Here is a 22,278-nt window from a genome sequence, read left to right on the forward strand (position 1 = left end):
GTGTGATGTCAAATGTTTTATATTTAGAAATTACTATAATAAGTACTTTTTTGTGGAAAATGTTCTATATGGAGAAACCATTATTCTACATCATTTTTGGCTAAAAAAAAAAGAGAGAGATCATTTTATGGCGATTAGTTGGGTATAAAGTAAGCTAACTCATACCACTACTAAAACATATGTGCTTGATCGGGTGTTTTAATTAGAGTTTTGAGTAGTAAAGGTCGAAAATAATAGGGAAATTTGCACAAATATACAGCCCAAATATAACACACATGGCATATGTGTAACCATCTATCTATTTTATATCTTAAAAATTAGAATGATAAGAAAAAACCATTCATTCTGCAATTGTTGATAACAAAAGAAACCAAGAGAAACCGGGTCAGGCAAATTTATTGTATTGTGACGCTTCCACTATCCAATTACTATATACTACAACATATTGATTGTGTGAAAAAAAAAATCTTATAAAAAATGTTTGGAAAGAAAAAGTAAAAAGTAAAATGACTCATCAGGCCAAACTCGTCCGAGTGAGTTGTCAGATCTAAACAAAGAACTGGGGATGAAAATACAAAATTATCTAACTTGAAGTACTTGATCTTAAATAAGCAAAAGATCTTTCTCCTGTATCATCCTTATCCGTCCCGCAAAACAAACTTAACGGCGACTTAACTGACTTCAGCAAATTCTTCGGTTTTTTCTCACCACTCTCATCCTTTGGCGAACCGGGTTTATTAAACACAGGCGAAGTCGGTGGCAACCGGAACTTGCTTAACCGGCCATCCACCGGTTCGAACCGGTACCCCGTGGTTGAACTTCTCTCTGGAGAAAACGGCATATCAGAACTTAAGTCTATCAATCTTTTACGTACATCATCAGGTAACCTTAGAGTGAACCTCTCGAAATTTTCACCAGGTTGAATCAACGAGTGACCTGTGGAGTGAGATCGACTAAACATCCCAAAAATCTTTGGTCTTCTCGGTGTTGATTTTGGTGCAAGGTGCCGAAAATCGGGTGTCTTACTTCTCGCCTTACTGCTACTATTTGGAGTAAGGGGGCCGTAGTTGGGTGTTTTATTTCTTGGTGTAGATTTCGTTGAACAAATATGAGTAGGTGTTTGAGGAGACTGATGGTCCATCACTTCTTGTGGACCAGCAGTCACGTGAATATCTATTACTATGTCGCTTCTTTCTGTTTCTTGAACTGTTTCTTGCAGTTTACCAGAAGGTTTTGTTTCGAGATTTGAACGGCAAACGGGGCAAGTGGTACGAAAGGCAAGCCAAGCATCAATACACTCAAGATGGAACACGTGGCAACAATTCGGAAGAAGGCGGAGAGTTTCTTCATCTTCGAACTTGTTTATGCAAACAGCACATTCTAGGATAGATTTGCCCATTTTTAGGGCTTTGACATCGGAATAGACAAATACAGGGAATGTTTCAATGATATTTGGCTCAAGTCCACGGGAAACAGGTCGGTGACGGAAGAAGTAAGAACCCATTGGTTCGTCGGGGTTCATGTGACGTATATATAATGTGATGATAACTGCAACCACGAATAATACGACACAAGCGAGTACTATCGCTAACGCTGGGCTGATTTTAACATTTTTGTCCAACGTTGATGGAGCTGAAGATGGTGTTGTCGCTGAGACTCTGCCAGTTTTGGCCATAGCGTAAAGCAAACACAAGAAGAAACCACAAATGATATTTCTCTTATGCTTCATTTTTCTTCAAAAAGTGAATACTACTATTTATCTGAACGCCGGCAGTGTTAACTTGGAGTGTGAAAAGCAGAGGAGCAAGATGGATGGTTGTAAAGGCAAAAGGTGGATATAATGGACTTCTTTTGGATATACTATTTATATATACAAGAAGAGACTCAAACATTTGATATAATTTGGTCAATTGAGACAAATACAAGTGACAGACTAACTTTGTCCCGAAATTCTTTCCCTAAATAAGATTCTCAAATCCCATATGATAATTTATAGAAGGATCCTTAATTTATAGAAGCTCAAAATTTTTCAAAGAAAAAAGGACCTAGCCAAATATGAGATATCATTAATAATTTCCTTCTAAAAAACAAAAAAACAAAATTATGATAAATATATTGGATAGAAAAATCAAATATGATAAAAATATTAAGACAAACACTTAACAGAAATGGCCTACCGCAAATTAAAGGAGAAGAACTGTTGACTTATGTTAAGTGGCCACTACGAGAATAATCAATAAGGTTGACTTTGGAGAACTTAAAAAATAAATTTCTAACGGGGTTATATATGTCCTCCTCACTTAAAATTGTATGAGAACTTTACATAACTGTCACAATTTAAAAGAAATATAACAAATTCGTAGCATGAAATCCAATATTACAATTATGGTAGGAAAATATTTAAATTTGTAGCACACAGTTCCATTAAAATAGGAATATTAATTATTAATCTCTAAACATAAACAATTTGAATGGAAAGTCAATAATTCTTTGTACAAAAATCATACTTTTTTTCTCTTTATCTATTAGTTTTCCTTCTTTTTCTTCTATCTTCTTAATTTTATTTTCTGCCGAAACCAATATATTTTCTAAATTTGTTCCATTCGTTTTCTTTTTAATTATCTTTCTTAAGTTTTTCTCTTCCTTCTTTCTTCCTTTCTTAACATAAAGATCTTACTTCGATAATAATATACGTTAATATATACAAAATATATATAAAAATATATATATTGAATTAACATATATAAAATATACAAAAAATATACATAAAAATATATCTTCAATTAAGATGACACTTAGACATATGAAATATACATAAAATAATATATCTTAAATTTAATTAAGATGGCATATAATATACAAAATATATATATATATAAAAACATCTTGAATTAAAATGGCACTCTACATATAAAATATATTTGAAATATACATTAAAAATATATCTTAAAATAAGATGGCACTTCACAAATAAACATACAAAAATTATATACATAAAAATACATTTTGAATTAAAGTGATACTTGATATACAAAGTATAAAAGACGTATAAATCAATACATCTTGAATTTAGGTGGCATTCACATATGCATCAGATTTTAAAAAATGGAGTGAAGAAAATGAATGCTGGGCTTAATTTTTGTAATATGTTAATAATAAAAAATAAAGTGCTCTTTATAAAATAAATAATAAATAATACTATTTTTTTAAATAATAATTAAAAAGGATCAAGCGTGTAAAAAACTAAAATTGTATTTAGATGGCAGAAGTCATGAACCGAACCACCAAAGTATTCGTTAGTTAAAGCTTAGACTTGAAAGGAACTATTAATAATGTCAATGGAGAGAAGCAATATCCAAAGATACAAAATAGCCGGCCATCTCCTACAAATTTCTTAAAAAATGTTAGTTTCTCTGTTTCAATTCAGAGTCTAGAACCAAAATATGGTTCTTTTTTACTCAAATGATCGAAATGTGTGGAAAAAAAATATACAATAACAACAACAATAACAACAATCCAGTAAAATTTCACTAATGGGGTCTGGGGAGGGTAGTGTGTACGCAGACCTTACCCCTACCCCGAAGGAGTAGAAAAGCTGTTTCCGAAAGACCATCGGCTCAAAAAAATAAAAAGACAAAATGACAAAAAGGAGACAATATTAGTATCACAACAACAATCATAGGATAAATAGGAACACCATGAAATCCAGAAGAAAGATGCAAAGCAAAGGGAGACAATATTAGTATCACCACAACAATCATAAGAAAAATAGGAACACCATGAAATCTAGAAGAAAGATGCAAAGCAAAAGCGATAGCTAGTAAATAGGACCTGCACTGAAAAGTGAAATAGTAAAACACAACATTGCCACTAGCTATCTTAGACAAAAACTCTACATGGCTAGTCCCACAATGGTACGAAGTAAGGCACGACTTAACTACCTCCTAACCTACAACCCTAATACTCGACCTCCAAATCTTCCTATCAAGTGTCATGTCCTCGAAAATCTGGAGCATCGCCATATCCTGCCTGATCACCTCTCCCCAATACTTCTTAGGCCGCCCTCTACCTCTTCTCGTGCTATCCACAACCAGCTGCTCATACCTCCGTATCGGAGCATCTAGGCTTCTCCTCTGAACATGTCCGAACCATCTAAGCCTCGCTTCCCACATCTTGTCATCAATGGGAGCCACATGCACCTTCTCCCGAATATCATCATTCCTAATCTTATCTATCCTAGTGTGCCCGCACATCCACCGCAACATCCTCATTTCTGCTACTTTCATCTTCTGAATATGTGAGTTCTTAACGGGCCAACACTCAGCCCCATACATCATGGCCGGTCTAATCACTGCTTTATAAAACTTACCTTTGAGTATCGGTGGCACTCTCTTATCACACAGGACTCCAGATGCTAACCTCCACTTCATCCATCCTACCCCAATACAGTGTGTGACATCCTCGTCGATCTCCCCTCCCCCTGGATAACCGAACCAAGGTACTTGAAGCTGCCTCTACTCGGGATGACCTGCGAATCAAGCCTCACATCCACGCCCTCTTCCCCTGGCTCAGCGCTAAACTTACACTCCAGGTATTCCGTCTTTGTCCTGCTCAGCTTGAAACCCTTAGACTCAAGAGCTTGTCTCCAAACCTCCAGCCTCTCGTTAACACCGACTCGCGACTCATCAATCAGAACTATGTCATCGGCGAATAGCATGCACCATGGCACATCCCCTTGAATATGGTGTGTTAACGCGTCTATCACCAGGGCGAATAAGAACGGACTGAGCGCAGAACCTTGGTGTAACCCCATTACAATCGAAAAATGCTCAGAGTCACCTCCTACTGTCCTAACCCGAGTCTTAGCCCCATCATACATGTCCTTAATTGACATAATATGTATAGGACGCTATACCTTAATGGTCGTTTGCCCGTTAAGGTATAGCGCTCTTTAAAAGAGCGTTATACTTGAATTTGAAAAGACGGGCAAGTATAGCGCCGTTTATTAAGGCGCTATACATATTTTGTGGGCCCACAAATAATTCTTCTGGGCTTAACTGACATAACAATAATTCAATTGGGTATAGCGCCCTTATTTAAGGCACTATACCTAAAATAATTGTATCTCGGACTAGTTTTTTGCCCTATTTAAAGAGGTTAAGAATTTTTTAAAAATCCATTCATAAATATTCTCAAGTCTTCTCAAATATTTATTCTTTAAGTTATTTTGTTGTTTGTCATAATGTCTGAAGAGCGAAAAGTAAGGGTTTCATTATATTAGGAGGGGTGAGGTTGTGGTGGCGAATAACTCAGTAACCTATAGTTTATCTCCACAGTGTCATGCTAAGTTGCCACTTAAATGGAGTACGATAAATTGGTATCGTTGTTATGTACAAAAAATGAGTATGAGCAAACGTTCGATGAACCTTAAAGTAACCGGAAGATATCTATATTCTTTCACTCCGCAAGAGGTTGCTTGTTTAACATCGAAGACGATGAAACTCTGAGAGTTTTTCTGAGGACTCTGGATGAATACCGGGAATTTTTTGTGATAAAAATATTGGAAATATACGTCGAGGTTGAAGACGTTCGCAATAATGAGGTTGCGCAAAGCAGGGTTATCCCTCAGTCATCGAGTGGTTATTTTGGAGCAGTTTTAGCCGAACAGGTTCCGGCTGAAAGAGTTTGGCCTGATCTAAACTTATCTCCATGGGCGAATGAGGAGCGAGGAAATAATTTCTCTCATAGTTTACATAATCCACAAGATGAGTGGTAAACTTTAATTTTCCTTTGTGTTACGATGTTTATTTTTGTTGTATTGAATTTGTATTAACACTCATATATTCCACAGGGGGTACCGGCCAGATATGAATTTTATAAGTTATGAACCAACGCCCAGTTGGAATATGCCTAGTTCTGGTGTGTTGGATCATGGTGGTCCATCCGGGAGTCATCACCAATAGGATAATGTCTATCATGGGATGTCAACACATTACGATTTGTAAGTGAAGTGATATATCTATATGTAAAGTATTTATCAATTTGAGTAACTCATTATTTTGTTGGTTGCGCAGTGAAAACGAGCATTCTGAAGGTCCTGCCCTTACTCAATTGCCCGAAGATGACATATTTAATCGGAATCTAGTAGATGAACAAAGTCAGGAAGAGAATAGTGATTATGACAACAATGCCGATGAGTTTGGAGATGACACACCCTTCCCTGATGAGGGTGATGATGAGGAGGAAGAGAATGCTGGACCTGATTTGACGAGGGAGCATGCTCCACCCCCGGTTAGACCAAGAGTGTACGAGTCCCACGTGTCGTTTCATTCAAGGGAGATTCCCTACCTTGATCATTTGCTAAGTATGCTGGATGTGGATTCCCTCACAAGGAATATTGACAAAATTCGGCTAGCAATGTGGGATGAATCTAGAGCAACGGTGCTGTCAAAGGGCATGCTTTTTCCCGATAAAACGCGCCTAACCAGGGCGGTGCTAATGTACAGCGTAAAAGAGTGTCGTGAGATCACGGTACGCGAATCATCTCCAGATGTATACAAGGTAGTTTGTTGTAGATGGTTTATGGGTTGTAATTGGATGTTATGTGCGAGGAATAAGAAAACAAATATGTGGGTTGTGGGTAAATATATTGACACCCACAATTGTGAAATGGACACATTCAGTGGGAATCATTTTAACTTGAATGCTAACTTGATTCTCTTATCTTGATTCCACACATTGAAGCGTCCATAAGGTAAAAAGATCAAAGAGTGTATAACATCCGTCCACTAGAAATATGAGTGCACCATTACCAAAAGAAAGGTATTTCTCGGGCGCAAACGTGCGTTTGAAATTGTTTATGGTAACTAGGATAAGTCCTTTGCATCTCTACCCAGTTACATGGCTGCATTGCAATACTTCAACCCCGGGACTATTGTTGAATGGAAGCTTGAGCGGAGTCCGGGAATACCAGAACATATATTCAAATATGTGTTCTGGGCATTTAAACCAGCAATTGATGCTTTTCTACATTACCGGCCGATAATATCCATAGACGGCACTCATGTCTATGGAAAGTATGATATTAAGTTGTTGATCGTCGTTGCAGTAGATGCTAATGGAAGTATATTTCCCTTAGCTTTTGCTATTTGTGCCAATGAAAGCCAAGAGACGTGGACACTATTTTTGAACCACTTGAAAGAGCACGTTATCAAAAAGCGTTCAGGTATTTGTCTAATATCTGATCGGTATGGTGGTATTTTAAGTTCTATACAAAATTTGCGTATATGGCAGGAACCGTATGCCTACCACCGTTACTGTATGAGGCACCTGAAGGCCAATTTCCAGAAGGCATATCCCAACAAGGATTTGCATGATTTAATGTGGATGGCTGCAACAGATCACCAAGAGTGTAAATTCAGGAGGCGCATGGAATCTATCAGGTAGGAAGACGAGGGAGACTATCGTTGATTGATGCGACATGAGCTTGACAAGTGGACTTTGCATGCGGATGGTGGCAGAAGATGGGGAATTCTGACTACAAATGTGTCAGAGTCTTTCAACGGGTTATTGAAGTTTGCACGAGGATTGCCTGTCACTGCCACGGTACGGATGTCATTCAAGCAGATGGCGGAGAGGTTTGTTGAAAGGGCTAGATGTGCATCGTCATTGATGGAAAGGGTGTTGAATTTATGCCAATACCAATGAAAAGATTTGAGAACACTGGCATTCATTTTTGCAATATTGCAACGAGCGAAATATTTTTGAAGTTCGCACCGCTATCCATCACAACTGGGGGAATAATACAAACACCGTAAATAAAGCCAGAAGGTTATGCTCTTGTAGGAAATGGTCCATCTACCACATGTCATGCTCACATGCCATCAAGTGCTTTCAACATACAGGTTTAAGAGCAACCAACTACGTTGATAAAGAATATAGTGTTGCTGCATACTTAAACACCTATAGTGGGCAGTTGCAGCCAGTGGGTGCTGAGCATTATTGGCCGCCGAAACCATTTAAAATGGTGTGTAACAAGGACTATTTACGTCAATGACAGGTGCAAAAAAGAACGCGTATACGGAACCAAATGGATGTTGGTGATACCGTTTATACACGCAAATGTGGCATATGCTCGCAAATAGGACACGACCGTCGTAAATGTCCTTCAGCTAGTTTGGGTGGCGGTGATAATCCACCTCCTGGTGGAAATTCATCTAATGTTCCCACCTATTAAGGATACACGTAGTGTTTTGTTTCCGTAATGTAGTTGTAATACGTGTGTGTACTTGTTTATCTTGCAGAATGTATGAAATAAAATTATGATTTCATTGTTGTTAAATTTTATTGATATTTAACATTAATACTTCAGTACACCAATCTAACATAAACCTATTTTTTTTTAAAAAAATTGTCTTATCGACCTGAAAAAGCTGCTTGCCTGCAAAAGCTATCTTCTGAAAAAGTTGTATTATACCCGAAAGAATCTTTAACATGCGAAGCATAGCACGGTGAATTATTACGTTATGTGTGTTGTCTTGTCAACCTGAAAAGCTGCTCGCCTGCAAAAGCTATCTTCTGAAAAAGTTGTTTTGTACCCAAAAGAATCTTTAACACGCGAAGCATAGCGTGGTGAATTACTACGTTATGTGGATTGCCTTGCCTATAAATAACTAGCGCATTTTAGTTATTATATGCGCTTAACAAAAACAAATAGCAAAACTTTCCATAAATTTTTCATTTTTCTTGCATTAACAATTGTCTGGACGCAATGACCAACCAAGGTGCTATTGTGGCAGACGTGCGATTTTGAAGGCATGTTGGTCCGATAGTAATGTTGGGAGCAGATACTGGATGTGTCAACAATTATTTGACGCAATGACAGAAATCATTGTATGCTTGAGGAATGGTATGATGAACCCATTAACCAGGAATATTACAAATCATGTTTGCAGTATGTTTGGAATATGAACGGTGAATACCAACGCCAGATCTCTGAAATGCAATGAGAAATTGTGGCAGTGCAGGAGAAACTAAAACAGGCGGAAGAAGAAAAAAATAAAATGGAAGAGAAATTTAATTGGTTGGAGCAAAGAATAATAGGCAGTAGTGACTAAACAAACACATGTATGTGTTGAGTATAGTATTTTATCTTTATATTTTCCGTGTCATGTATTTTCATTAGTTGTACTGAATTTAAATTATGTTAAGTTTCTATGTTTGTGTTTGTGTTGTAGTATTAAAATAACAAAGAACCGAAGAAATAAAAACATAATGTGCATATAATGTAAACAATAAAAAATGTTGCTATTATTTACTGAATGTCATATGTACATAAAATACAAAAAAATCAATGTGTCCCACATCCTATATGCTTTAATACAGCCGTAGGCCTGAGGCACATCCCATCCCGTCAGGCTACGCTATCAGGATCATCCTCATCACGTCGCCTCTTTATCGGAGGATGCATTGCAGCATGATCGTTAGTAGGGCTGGCATGCTCGGTAGAAGGGGCTGTCGGTCCAGCAGTAACCTACAGAATAATAAGATATTTTAGTATATGAAATATATATTAGTAATGTACGTGTTAAGTCACAAAAATTTAAATTGTCTTACCATGGTCTCGTCGGGCTCCTGAATATAATCATCCGTCGCAGCCAGGTCAGTATCGCACAAAGTGGCCTCCGTGACGGGCGAGGACGAAGCCTTAATAAAAAAACATAAAGATATTTATGGCTAATCAATGAGATAAAAATAAATTTAAATTTAATAGTAATACAAACATACCTGCGCCTGTGAAAGATCCCCAGCATCCCTCGATGATGAGCCATAACTCAGCCAACGCCCACTATCCACATCTCGTGTCGGCCGATCATCAGCAACGGTCAATGGACCTGGAAGATCAGGAAAATACTAATCCCAATCCTCTCGCGTAATGGACGTGCCCGTGATCAACAATGGGGCGGACGGGGTCACCTGCGAAGTCCCTGGAATAAGCTGAACCTGAAGGCTGAATGACGACATATTGATGTGAGAGTGGTCTGGATCATGGACGTCACCCGGCTGATCAACTCCAACATCCTCAACAGGTGCCTCAACTCCCCCTAGCTGGGGACCACCTCCTTGCCGACCCCCATGACCTCGTGGGACACCCCTACCTCGTGGGCACGCCTGCCACGTCGACCACGTTCCGGTCCCACTGGTGGCCCATGATGGTACTGCTCTGGCGCCACATACTCAGCCTCGTATCCTAATCGCTCATCATCTCGGGATCGCCTCAATGTCCGAGAAGCCAGATCGGTAACCTGCCGGCCATACTCATGCAAAGCAGTTGCTCCCTCGCCGGTATGCTGCTGCATCTGCAATCCCAACTGGTGGAATAGATGTAGGCCAATAGCCTGCACAAAATATAAAATATAAATTATGGAACGCTAGGTTAACATTATAAGTAAGTATATCAAATAACATACCAGTGTCTTGTGCCTCCCTGCGTATGGAACGTACTGACCGCCAGCGCAATAAATGGGATTCCCGACGAAAAGTCGGGTAACGCTGCGGTACCAGCCCATATAATCATGCTCAGTCTCCGTCCGGTCAGGTGGAGGGGGCGGAATCAGGTCATGTCGCTGGTCCCAAGTATCAATTTGTGCCTCTAGCCATGCCATATATGTCTGGTCCACCCTGGAACGATCATCCCGCTGGTAATATGTGATATGCCATGCGGGCGGTAGTGGTACAAGCTGCGGGCGGCCAAACTGGCGAAGTACTCGCTCGGTGGCATGATGCTCCACAATATCAAGACACATCAACGGGACAGAAGAGCTCCACATAATTCGGCCGGCCGAGCAATAATCGGGGAAACCAGCTATTAGCTCGTCATTGTATGGCCTCCAAATGAACTATTAAGTAATAACAGAAAACGTGAGTATACGCAACACATATGAAGCCAGGCCAAGTAAACTTAGGTATACATTTACCTGTGCACCCTCCAGCAAATCCAACAAATCCCTGCACAATGGGGGATTATGTTGAGCCTCGTACTCTCGTCCATATCCTCGCTTATCAACCCACCTCCTAGCTAGAGGGAGAAACGAAGGTGGTGCACCCGGAGCTAAGGGTGGTAGAGGTGGCTGCAACTGCAGGAACCGCTCCCAGGCCCAAACCTAATATACAAAGTGGACGTAAAATTTAAGGTATATTTTTACTGGGTATGTTATAATGAATAGAGTATTCGACTATGTTTTCACCTGTAGCAGCGGCAAAAATCCAGCAACGTCATGCTGGGTGCCCATGCTCGCCCGGCACATTTGCCTGTAGAAGTAACCGAGAACAGCAGCACCCCAGCCGTACTGATGTAAATCATCTAGCCGCTCAAGATGATGAAGAAATCTTAAGCTGACTAGGTTCCCCGAAGTGTTCGGGAACAAAACCCCTCCAAACATAAGGAGCAGCAGCAACCTCATCTACCGACGAATATGAAGCTCTGGTGTATCATTTGTGATGTCATTGTGCAATGCCTCCAAATGCTGTCGGACGGGCGTCAACTGCAGACGACTGGCCCCAACCAGTGCAGTCTCATCCGGTGGCTGGAAACCGGTAAGCCGCTGCAGCATCTCCATGTAGTGCAAACCCGTATACTCTCTGATGGCATTCGGCAAAGCAACAGGGTATCCATCAACGGGTAGCCCATACAGGACCTCCACGTCCTGAAGCGTGATAGTGGCCTCGCCAATGGGAAAATGAAATGTGTGCGTCTCCGGTCGCCACCGCTCTATCAGGGCCGTGATCAACGACCAATACAGTTGCAGCCAACCGATCTCCATAATCCTATAAATGTCCGTATCCTGGAGGCGTCTGACTATATGGAGATGGAGAGGGTGGTCCATGAGAAAGCCCTACATATCGTCTACTCTCCTGGAACGGAACGTCTGGGACAGTAACTGTCACTCCCATATGTGCGACGACCTATGATCGCCCTATAACAACAGTAGCTCCAGACTGGCAGGTCCGGGATGCAAAGGCGGAACCTCCATGTCGTCTACTGTAAATTAAATAATATTAATTACATTATTTTACTTTAATATGTTAGTTTTATTATCTTACATGTTAGTTTTATTATTTTATATGTTTGTTTGTAAATTAAATAATTAATTTTCATAATTATACAAGATTTAATTATTAAATATTCACATATGGGTTCCGAGCTCGATATTTGAGGCCCAGTAGCACCAAGATATCCTGAATTCTTTTGTTCATGATGAAAAAATTATCTCGATTTATCACTCAATAGGTCTGTTATTTTAAATATTAGTTTATTATTTATATGTTAGTTTAATATTGTATATATTAGTTTTATTAATTTATATGTTAGTTTTATTATTTTACATGTTAGTTTTATTATTTTATATGTTTGTTTGTAAATTAAATAATTAATTTTCATAATTATACAAGATTTAATTATTAAATATTCACATATGGGTTCCGGGCTCGATATTTGAGGCCCAGTAGTACCAAGATATCTTGAATTCTTGTGTTCATGATGGAAAAATTATCTCGATTTATCACTCAACAGGTCTGTTATTTTAAATGTTAGTTTATTATTTATATGTTAGTTTAATATTGTATATATTAGTTTTATTAATTTATATGTTAGTTTTATTATTTTACATGTTAGTTTTATTATTTGATATGTTTGTTTGTAAATTAAATAAATAATTTTTATAATTATACAAGATTTAATTATTAAATATTCACATATGGGTTCCGGGCTCGATATTTGAGGCCCAGTAGCACCAAGATATCCTGAATTCTTGTGTTCATGATGAGAAAATTATCTCGATTTATCACTCAACATGTCTGTTATTTTAAATGTTAATTTATTATTTATATGTTAGTTTGATATTGTATATATTAGTTTTATTAATTTATATGTTAGTTTTATTATTTTACATGTTAGTTTTATTATTTTATATGTTTGTTTGTAAATTAAATAATTAATTTTTATAATTATACAAGATTTAATTATTAAATATTCACATATGGGTTCCGGGCTCGATATTTGAGGCCCAGTAGCACCAAAGTATCCTGAAAATATTCTTGTTTTCTCATACTTAGTCCAGAAAATATTGTTATTTTCTCATGTTATTTTTTTTACGATTGTTGACTAGAATTGGACAGAGTTTGTGTTTGAACTATCAGCTTTTTTGACGTATTTTTGGGTATAATAGATACTTAAATGATTAATTTCAATAACTACAAGGATACTACGCTAAAGGACACTACATTTTACTATGCTAAAAGGGCACTACATTACAAATACAAGCACTACATTAGGCCATAAGATACCATTAGAGGGAACTAAAATAATAATTTATCTATTTTACTAGTCTTTAAACAAATAAATAATCTAAACCGGATAAAAATAACAAATAAATTTAATCACAAAATATTCACAAAAATACATATACCACAGTAAAAAGTAACTAATTAATATTTTTTTAACAACTAATAATAATTTCTCTATTTTTACTAATTTTTTTAGCACATTAATATCATAGTTCGGATAAAAATCACAAATTAATTAAATCACAAAACAATCACAAAACAACATAGAACACATTAAAAACAACTAATATGCATTTTTTATATAAGTTTTAACAAAAACTAAGTCGGAATACCTCGATTTAAGGTTTTTGGAAAGTTGAAGATTTGGTGATTTGGAGCCGAAACGAGCAACCCACAACGAGATAACGCCTTAGTTAGGATGTGGGACCAAGAATCTTTACTTTTTGTGAGACGAGAGGGCTCCACTCAAGCTTTTTTGGTTGTTAATAGGGGGAAGGATGGCTGGTTTTTTAAGTTTTAATGGCGCGGGGGAGGGGGTTCTGGTTTGGTGGGGAAGGGAAGGGGACGGTTTATTATGTAGGTATACCGCCGTTTATTAAGGCGTTATACTATAGCGCTTTAATAAATGACGCTATACTTGCCCGTCTTTTCAAATTCAAGTATAACACCCTTTTAAAGGGCGCTATACCTTAACGGGCAAATGACCGTTAAGGTATAGCGCCCTTTAAAAGGGTGTTATACATATTTTGGTCACTATATCTCTTTTTCCACATATTTCGGTCGTTTGAGTCCAAAAAAACCACATTTTGATTCCGGACTCTTTCAATTCATGTAAGTTAGTTTGATATAATTTTTTGAAAATAAAATTAAAATTTGTTGTTTTAGAAATGTCATGAATACGTTAAAGATCCAAGTCAAAACCCAAGACAAGCGGCTTGGATATATAGCCTGTTTGGCCAAGCTTCTAAAATCTACTCATTTTGAAAAATGCTTTTGTCAAAAACACTTTTAAAAAAAGTAGTTTTGGTAGGAAGTAGTTTGTGTTTGGCTAATTAATTTGAAAAAAGCACTTTTAAGCAACAGTTAGTGTTTGGCCAAACTCTTAAAAAATACTTTTAAGTGTATTTTTCTCAAAAGCGTTTTTCAAAAAGTGCTTTTGGAGATAAGCTATTTTTTTCTGCTTCTCCAAAATTGTTTTTGCTTCTACTCAAAAGCATTTTTTTTCCTTCAAAAAGCTTGGCCAAACACCTTAATTTTGGCAAAAAAAGTAAATTTGACTAAAAAAATACTTTTGGCCAAAAAATAAGCTTGGCCAAACAGGCTAATAGTCTTTTTACTTTTTATTTTATTTTATTTTTATGTTTACTTTTTATTTTGATGTAATAACAAGACCGTGAGCTACAACAATACCTTACTCGACTCTCTAACTCATCATTCTATCCTTTCATCCATTTCATTGAGCAGTTATCCGTTATAAGGAATTTGGCATTTATGTTCACCGTTATATTTTCATAAATGCCCCTCATAATTGACATTAAAGAAGGGTACGGCCCTAAGACTTTCTTCATAGCTATAAATAGTGAGCTCAGTTGTCATTATAAAGGGGGATTTTCTGGCAAACTTAAACTACATTTTATACAAAGCTCAATCCAATATTATCTTCTGATTTCTCGATTTTTTTGTTGTTGTGCCCGAAAACCTTATTCCCGAAATTATTATTTCTGCTGTTTCGTCTACATCTTAAAGCTAAGTATTGTGTAACTCTTCAATTATTTATTATTTCAGGATCAAATTAATTCGCTTATCTAGAAACACGTATAAATTCAAATGTACCGTTTTACGGGTAAATAATTTGGCGCCCACCGTGGGGCCTAGATAGCCGTTTAATTAAATTGATCCTTGCCTTTTTTACTAACGTGTTCTGATCGTTTTTGTCTTAGAAAAATTCATAAGAAATGACAGATAACACTGTTAACAACATGTACGACCCCGACATTCGAGGGGATCAGCCTCATTCCGAGGACTCAATCAGCGATACTCATAACGAAGGGAGTGACGCTACACCAGTGCATGTCGTCAACACGATAAGGGTCTTGCAAGAGCAACAAACGATCATTCTAGGCCACCTCACGCGACAAGATAAAGTTATGACGGAGTTGAAGCAAGCGCTGTCAGGAGCTTCAAATAATGCAAACATACGAGATCCGATCCCTCCCGGGATTCCCACCAATCAAACAACACGGAGGATCGACAACAACACTCCCAGGGGTAAAATTGGCTCCGATGGGGCAGGGGGAATAGATTCGGTCTCAACAACGAGAACGATTCTTTCAAGAATAAACTTTTACTGTTCAAGAGGGAAGTAAACGCCCGTATGGACCAGATCCCAGGCGCGCCACCAGTGTTGAAAGGCCCAGACTCGAAGAATTATACTCAATTGTCGTACAAGCCAAGTGCGGCACCAGAGTTGATCCCGAAGTAGTTCAAAATGCCTGAAATGCCAAAGTATGATGGAACTTTAGACCCCCAGGAGCATATTACCACCTACACAACAATGATAAAAGGGAATGATTTAGCTCCTCACGAAATTGAATATATACTGCTGAAGAAATTTGGGAAAACCCTCACGGCCTTGACGTGGTATTCTCTGTTACCCGAGCATTCCATAGATTCCTTCGAAATGCTTGCGAATTCTTTCATCAAGGCTCATGCAGGGGCAAGAAAAGTACAGGCTCGAAAGGCCGACATATTCAGGATAGCGCGAGGAGAGTCCGAGCTGCTACGAGAGTTCGTTACTCGATTCCAGAAGGAGAGAATGTTGCTCCCGTTTGTCCCGGATGAATGGGCGGCTGAGGCGTTCACCAAAGGATTGAATCCAAGGAGTTCAGATGCTTCCCGAAAATTAAAAGAAAGACCACTCGAGTTTCAAGCAACGACCTGGGCGGATGTCCACAACCGGTATGAATCAAAAATAAGGATTGAAGATGATCAGGTTGGTTTTCCATCGTCGATCAAAGGACGGGAAAAGAATAAGGAAAAATCAAAGGATGATTATTGATAAGTGGGGATTTTGACTGCTTATTAACACCTTCTAGCTTTTGTTTTAGCCCAAAAGCTTTGAATTGTATTCTCGAAACTAATAAAATTATACAAAATTACAGGAATGCTGGAAGTTGGGCTCCCGAGATGAAATCCAACTCAAAAAGGAGTAATCCAAATACAAGGCAATAAAGGGCACATAAGCATGCAATGTGTGGTCCGCAGAATTTCATCTGCGGCCGCAACCAAAGAAGGAAAAGTCAGCAGGCATTCGTGCAAATTGCAGACCGCACATGAATTGTGCGGCCGCAAGAGATGGGCTTAAGATCAAGAACAGATAGATGACAAAAAGACCAAGTCCAGAGCTTCATTGAATTGCGGACCACACAAGATTTGTGCGGTCGCAGAACATTGTCTTGCGACCGCAATTATACTATTGCGGACCGCAGAAGAGTGTCTTGCGGCCGCAGTTTTAAATCTGCGGACCGCAGAAATATTGCCTCGCGGCCGCAGTTCAGAATTGTGCGGCTGCAGAATCCCAGCTCTTGCCAGATGAAGAAGTCTACGTACCACATTTGCCATACAAATGAACCGAAGGCCGTAGCAGAGGTTTCCGGACAGCGGACAGGTTCGCTGTCGACATGAGGACCAATCGCGGTCGGAATAATCGGTCACTGCAGGATAAAGAAGTGGCAGGATCATGGGATCCTTCCTACCCCAAATTATTAGAATACAACTTTAACGTCAGTATAGTGGAATTGGTATCGGCCATGAGTTTCCTTCGAAGATCATGTTGATTGTTTGACGCGGGGGATCTTCTCCCGCTTTCAAAGGTTCCGCGTTGTCTCGGTTACGACCATAATTGTTCTTAGCTGGGTCACTCAAGAATTCTCTGAGGTGACCATTCTTTAGTAACGTTGCCACTTCCTCCCGGAGATGTCGACAGTCCCCTGTCCGGTGGCCATTCGTCCCGTGGTATTCACACCACAAGTTTGGATCCCTCTGATTAGAATCAGATCTCATCGGTCTTGAGAATCGTGCTTCTTTGATGTTTCTCAGCCTACTTTTTTTTTTTTCCAAAAACATAAGTTACATAGTTTTCCGAAAAGTAGTTGCCGAAATCCAACTCTATAACTTGAGAAAATGTGCGAGGCGCTAAAACCCTGGACCAAGAAGAAAGTTGTGTTAAGTGATGCCACTCCTTTGTTATATACACGCATTTGATAAAATTTTAGTATTATTTGTATGATATTTAGTAAAAAAAATTGACAAAGCAATGTCGCCTACGAGACACACAAATGATTTTATATATATATATATATATATATATATATATATATATATATATATATATATATATATATATATATATATATAATAAGTGTGTATTTATCTCCAATTTTTCTAAATCTTAACTTTTTCAATTCAGTTTCAACTCTATATTGATTACTGAAGATAACTTCTACTAATAAAGTAGAACTTATTCTTCTTTTTTTGTGGAAAGAAAAAGTATTATTAATCACCAAAAATAAATGCATATGTGTAGCCATCTATCTATATTAGAACGAGAAGAAAAAACCATTCATTTTACAATTGTTGATTACAAAAGAAACCAAGAGAAACCGGGCCAGGCAAATTCATTGTATTGTGTGCCCTTCCACTATCCAATAACTATATACAATATAGTAATTGTGCGAGCAAAAAATTCTTGTAAGAAAATGTTTAAAAAGTAAAAGGACTCATCGAGGGGCGGCTCTAAGGCAATGGGTAATGAGGCCGTTGCCTCATGCCCCAAATTTATTTTGAATTCATATTATTATATTATTATATACTATAATATATATATATATATATATATATATATATATATATATATATATATATATATATAGTATAAAAAAAGTGTTATAGTATATTTTTTTGTTATTTGATTGAGGTTTATTTAATACAATAAATTTATAAATTTTGATAATTTTCTTCCCTCATTAATTAGTATATTTACTTCACTCTTCAATTTTAATTTTATTTTTTTTATATAGGAATTAAGTTATATATATCGACAACATAATGAATTTCTTTTACAATATTCTCTGAAACTGCATGAATACAAAAGATTCATGCTCCGATTTTTTTTTAGTGTAATTAGACATATTATATTAGGTAATTTATAATTTGTTTTAGATAATCACCAACAACTGCTACTTAATAGAATAAACTACAATTATCGTTTAAATTGATCAGAAGGAGTAAATATTTTTGACACTATCAATACTCAAAACTTAAGCTATTTCGTTATGTACGTTTATTTCTTTTTCTTTTTGTGATGATAGTCAAATCAAAACTTTCACTTTGAATTCTGGACCACAATACCGATAGTCCACCACTTTATTTTTTGTGATTTTCTTCCTAATTTTTGTTTTTGATTTTTTTTGTCTTAAATGATTAATTTGTTATTTAAAATATAAATTTTGTTGTTGGTATAAATATTTTATAGAATGAATTTAAGGGTCTCTCAATATAGTTTCGCCTTAGGCCACGAGATCCATATAAAGAAAAGGGGATGAATATACAAAATTATCTAACTTGAAGTACTTGATCTTAAATAAGTAAAAGATCTTTCTCCTGTGTCATCCTTTTCCGTCCTGCAAAACAAACTTAACGGCGACTTAACGGACTTCAGCAAACTCTTCGGCTTTTTCTCACCATTCTCCTCCTTTGGCGGACTGGGTTTATTAAACACAGGCGAGGTCGGTGGAAACCGGAACTTGCTTAACCGGCCATCCACCGGTTCGAACCGGTACCCCTTGGTTGAACTTCTCTCTGGAGAAAACGGCATATTAGAACTTAAGTCTATCAATCTTTTACGTACATCATCAGGTAACCTTAGAGTAAACCTCTCGCAATTCTCACCAGGTTGAATCAACGAGTGACCCGTCGAGTGAGATCGACTGAACATCCCAAAAATCTTTGGCCTTCTCGGCGTTGATTTGGGTGCAAGGCGGGCGAAGTTGGGTGTTTTATTTCGTGGTGTAGATTTTGTTGAACAAATATGAACAGGTGTTTGAGAAGACTGCTGGTTCATCACTTGTTGTGGATCAACGGTCACGTGAATATCTATTACTGTATCATTTGTTTCTGGTGATGAAACTGAGCTGACATTCTCAGATTGCTGAATTGTTTCTTGCAGTTTACCAGAAGGTTTTGTTTTGAGATTTGCACGGCAAACTGGGCAAGTGGTACGAAAGGCAAGCCAAGCATCAATACACTCAGGATGGAACACGTGGCAACAATTCGGAAGAAGGCGAAGAGTTTCTTCATCTTCGAACTCGTTTAAGCAAACAGCACATTCTAGGATAGATTTGCCTATCTTTAGGGTTTTGACATCGGAGTACACAAATACCGGCAAAGTTTCGATGATATTAGGCTCAACCCCACGGGAAACAGGTCGATGACGGAAGAAGTAAGAACCCATTGATTCGTCGGGGTTCATGTGACGTATATATAATGTGATGAAAAATGCAACCACGAATAATACGAGACAAGCGAGTACTATCGCTAACGCTGGGCTGATTTTAACACTTGAGTACTCCAACGCCGAAGATGATGTTGTCGCTGAGACTCTGCCAGTTTTGGCCATAGCGTAAAGCAAACACAAGAAGAAACCAAAGATGTTATTTCTTTTATGCTTCATTTTCCTCAAAAAGTGAAGTAGTACTATTAATCTGAACTCCGGTAGCGTTAACTTGTAGTGTGAAAAGCAGAGGAGATGGTTAGTAGTAAAGGCAAAAGGTGGATATAATGGATATGTTTCTTTTGGATATATTTATAGTGTTGGAGTGGCCTGCCGCAAATTAAAGGAGAAGAAGCTGTTGACGTATATTAAGATTAAGTGGCCAGCACGAGAATAATCAATAATGTTTTGACTTTTGAGAGTAGTTAATAGGTATTTAAAGGTTAGGTACTTAAAAAAATAAATTTTGAAAGGAGTTATAATATCTTTCTTCCTGGCTTAAAATTGTGTTTAGAGAGGAGAAGACATGGACCGAACTATCAATTGTCAATGGAGAGGAGGAATATTCAAGACACAAAATAGCCGGCCCCCTCTGCAAATTTCTTAGAAAATGTTAGACCCTCTATTTTAATTCATGTTAGCTAGTTTGATTAAATATCAATTTTTTAAAAAATAAAATTGAAATTTGTGCTTTTCGAAATGTTATGATATTTATATAATGTTATGATATTTATATGGTTATAAAAATATAAAATTCAATTGATTATAAAATAAAAGCTAAAGTTATTCAGTAGTTAAAGAGTGATGTCGTGGTTCCTTGCTCTCTTTAAACCCACTGAAAGGAAGGGTGTCGCCGTTGACTTCTTACCTCCAATCCCCAAGAAAGGATACCAAAATGTTAGGAATAATATTTAATTGGAACTTTAAAAAAAAATCTTAAAATTCAAACTCTTCATCTTTAATAGCTTTTGACCTTCGTCATGTCTTAAGAGGTCGTGAATCTTTTGAAGAACCTAATTGATGATCATGGAATAGCAAAATTAAAGAAATAAATATGTCCCATCTTTTACGCAAACATAAAGTCTTCTTATTTTTATTCTTTAACATGGTCCTTCAACTACTTTCAGCTTCTGAATCTTTTGCCACGAGTGGGAATGGCATCCCACTCGTGGCAAAAGATTCAGAAGCTTATCTTTGAGTAACAGCTGAACTGGTATTACTGGTCCATTTTCTGCTCTCGACACAAATTTAACTCCTTACAAAATTAATTTTTCTATGTACTTAATCTTTGATAAACCTATCCAGTCTCCAAAGCATTTGTGTTAATCCATTGTTTACCCGTAAAACGCACGGTTGAATTTGTTACGTGATTTATAGACAAACGAACTGATTTGATCCAAAAATGGTAAATAAATAAGATTAAAAATAAGACTTAGCAATTAAAATTGAAGAATGTGACAAGTCTGGCTTCGAGAACAGCCACTACTAGAAATCAGGAAAAATCCGTCCAAAACAATCGGCCAAAGTTGGCCGGTAATGGCCAATAACCGTCCAAAACGCGACCATTCATGTGTGGACGGTATTTTGAAGGTCGGAATGGTATTCCGACCAAAGTTGGTCGGAAATTACCGACCAACATTGGTCGAAAATTACCGACCAACATTGGTCGGTATGCCATACACTACCATCTGACAATTTAAGTGACATACCGATCAAAATTGGTCGGAATATTATTTTAATAATTTAATTTTACTGACCAAACTTGGTATGTGTATTAAATTTATTAATTTTGCCTACCGACCAATTTTGGTCGGTATTAGAAAATATATATTTTTTATAAATAAATAAAATTTAAAAATACAAACCAACTTTAGTCGGTACTGAAAAATATATATTTTTATAAATAATTAAAATTTAAAAATACCGACATAAATTGGTCGGTAAACTGGACAGGGCAGGCAGCAAAACTACCAAATTTGGTGGGTAATGTTGAATTTTTGGGAATTTATTGTACATTAACCGACCAACATTGATCGGTAATGTGCAATTTAATTTTTTTTTTAGTTATTGACCAAAGTTGGTCGGTTTTCTGGGTTTAATTTTGGCAGAAAATGCGTGTTTTGGTAGCTCCACCACCTGCCAAATAAAAACAGCATACCAATACCCCCAATTCACATCTAATAACCACCAATTCACCACATACAATCCCTAATTTACCAAAAATCCAACCAAATATCCAACAACAATAACAACCAAACATCCAATTAATACTTTAAAACTAACAAGTTAAAGTTCAATTGAATATTACAATCCAAAACCAAGCAAAAACTAATTACAACAAGTTCAACATTGTTTAATCTAATTCAAAACTAGTTCTATTAGTC

General features: G+C 37.2%; 2 protein-coding genes across 2 annotated transcripts; both read right to left on the reverse strand.

The window, feature by feature from the left end:
• Positions 1-323: 323 nt before the first annotated feature.
• Positions 324-1,850, reverse strand: LOC107823825 (putative RING-H2 finger protein ATL37). The gene has a single exon (XM_016650531.2). The coding sequence runs from the start codon at positions 1,727-1,729 to the stop codon at positions 584-586; it is 1,146 nt and encodes a 381-aa protein (XP_016506017.2). The 5' UTR covers positions 1,730-1,850; the 3' UTR covers positions 324-583.
• Positions 1,851-18,855: 17,005 nt separating this feature from the next.
• LOC107821497 (RING-H2 finger protein ATL11-like) lies at positions 18,856-20,201 on the reverse strand. The gene has a single exon (XM_016647930.2). It carries the CDS (start codon positions 20,072-20,074, stop codon positions 18,962-18,964), a length of 1,113 nt encoding a protein of 370 aa, XP_016503416.1. The 5' UTR covers positions 20,075-20,201; the 3' UTR covers positions 18,856-18,961.
• Positions 20,202-22,278: the final 2,077 nt, after the last annotated feature.

The sequence above is a fragment of the Nicotiana tabacum genome, chromosome 15 (genome assembly GCF_000715075.1).
Source record: "Nicotiana tabacum cultivar K326 chromosome 15, ASM71507v2, whole genome shotgun sequence".
NCBI classification, from domain to species: Eukaryota; Viridiplantae; Streptophyta; class Magnoliopsida; order Solanales; family Solanaceae; genus Nicotiana; species Nicotiana tabacum.

Coding starts and splice junctions, on each gene's coding strand:
- LOC107823825 (XM_016650531.2), bottom strand. CDS start 1,729: ATGAAGCATAAGAGAAATATCATTTGTGGTTTCTTCTTGTGTTTGCTT.
- LOC107821497 (XM_016647930.2), bottom strand. CDS start 20,074: ATGAAGCATAAAAGAAATAACATCTTTGGTTTCTTCTTGTGTTTGCTT.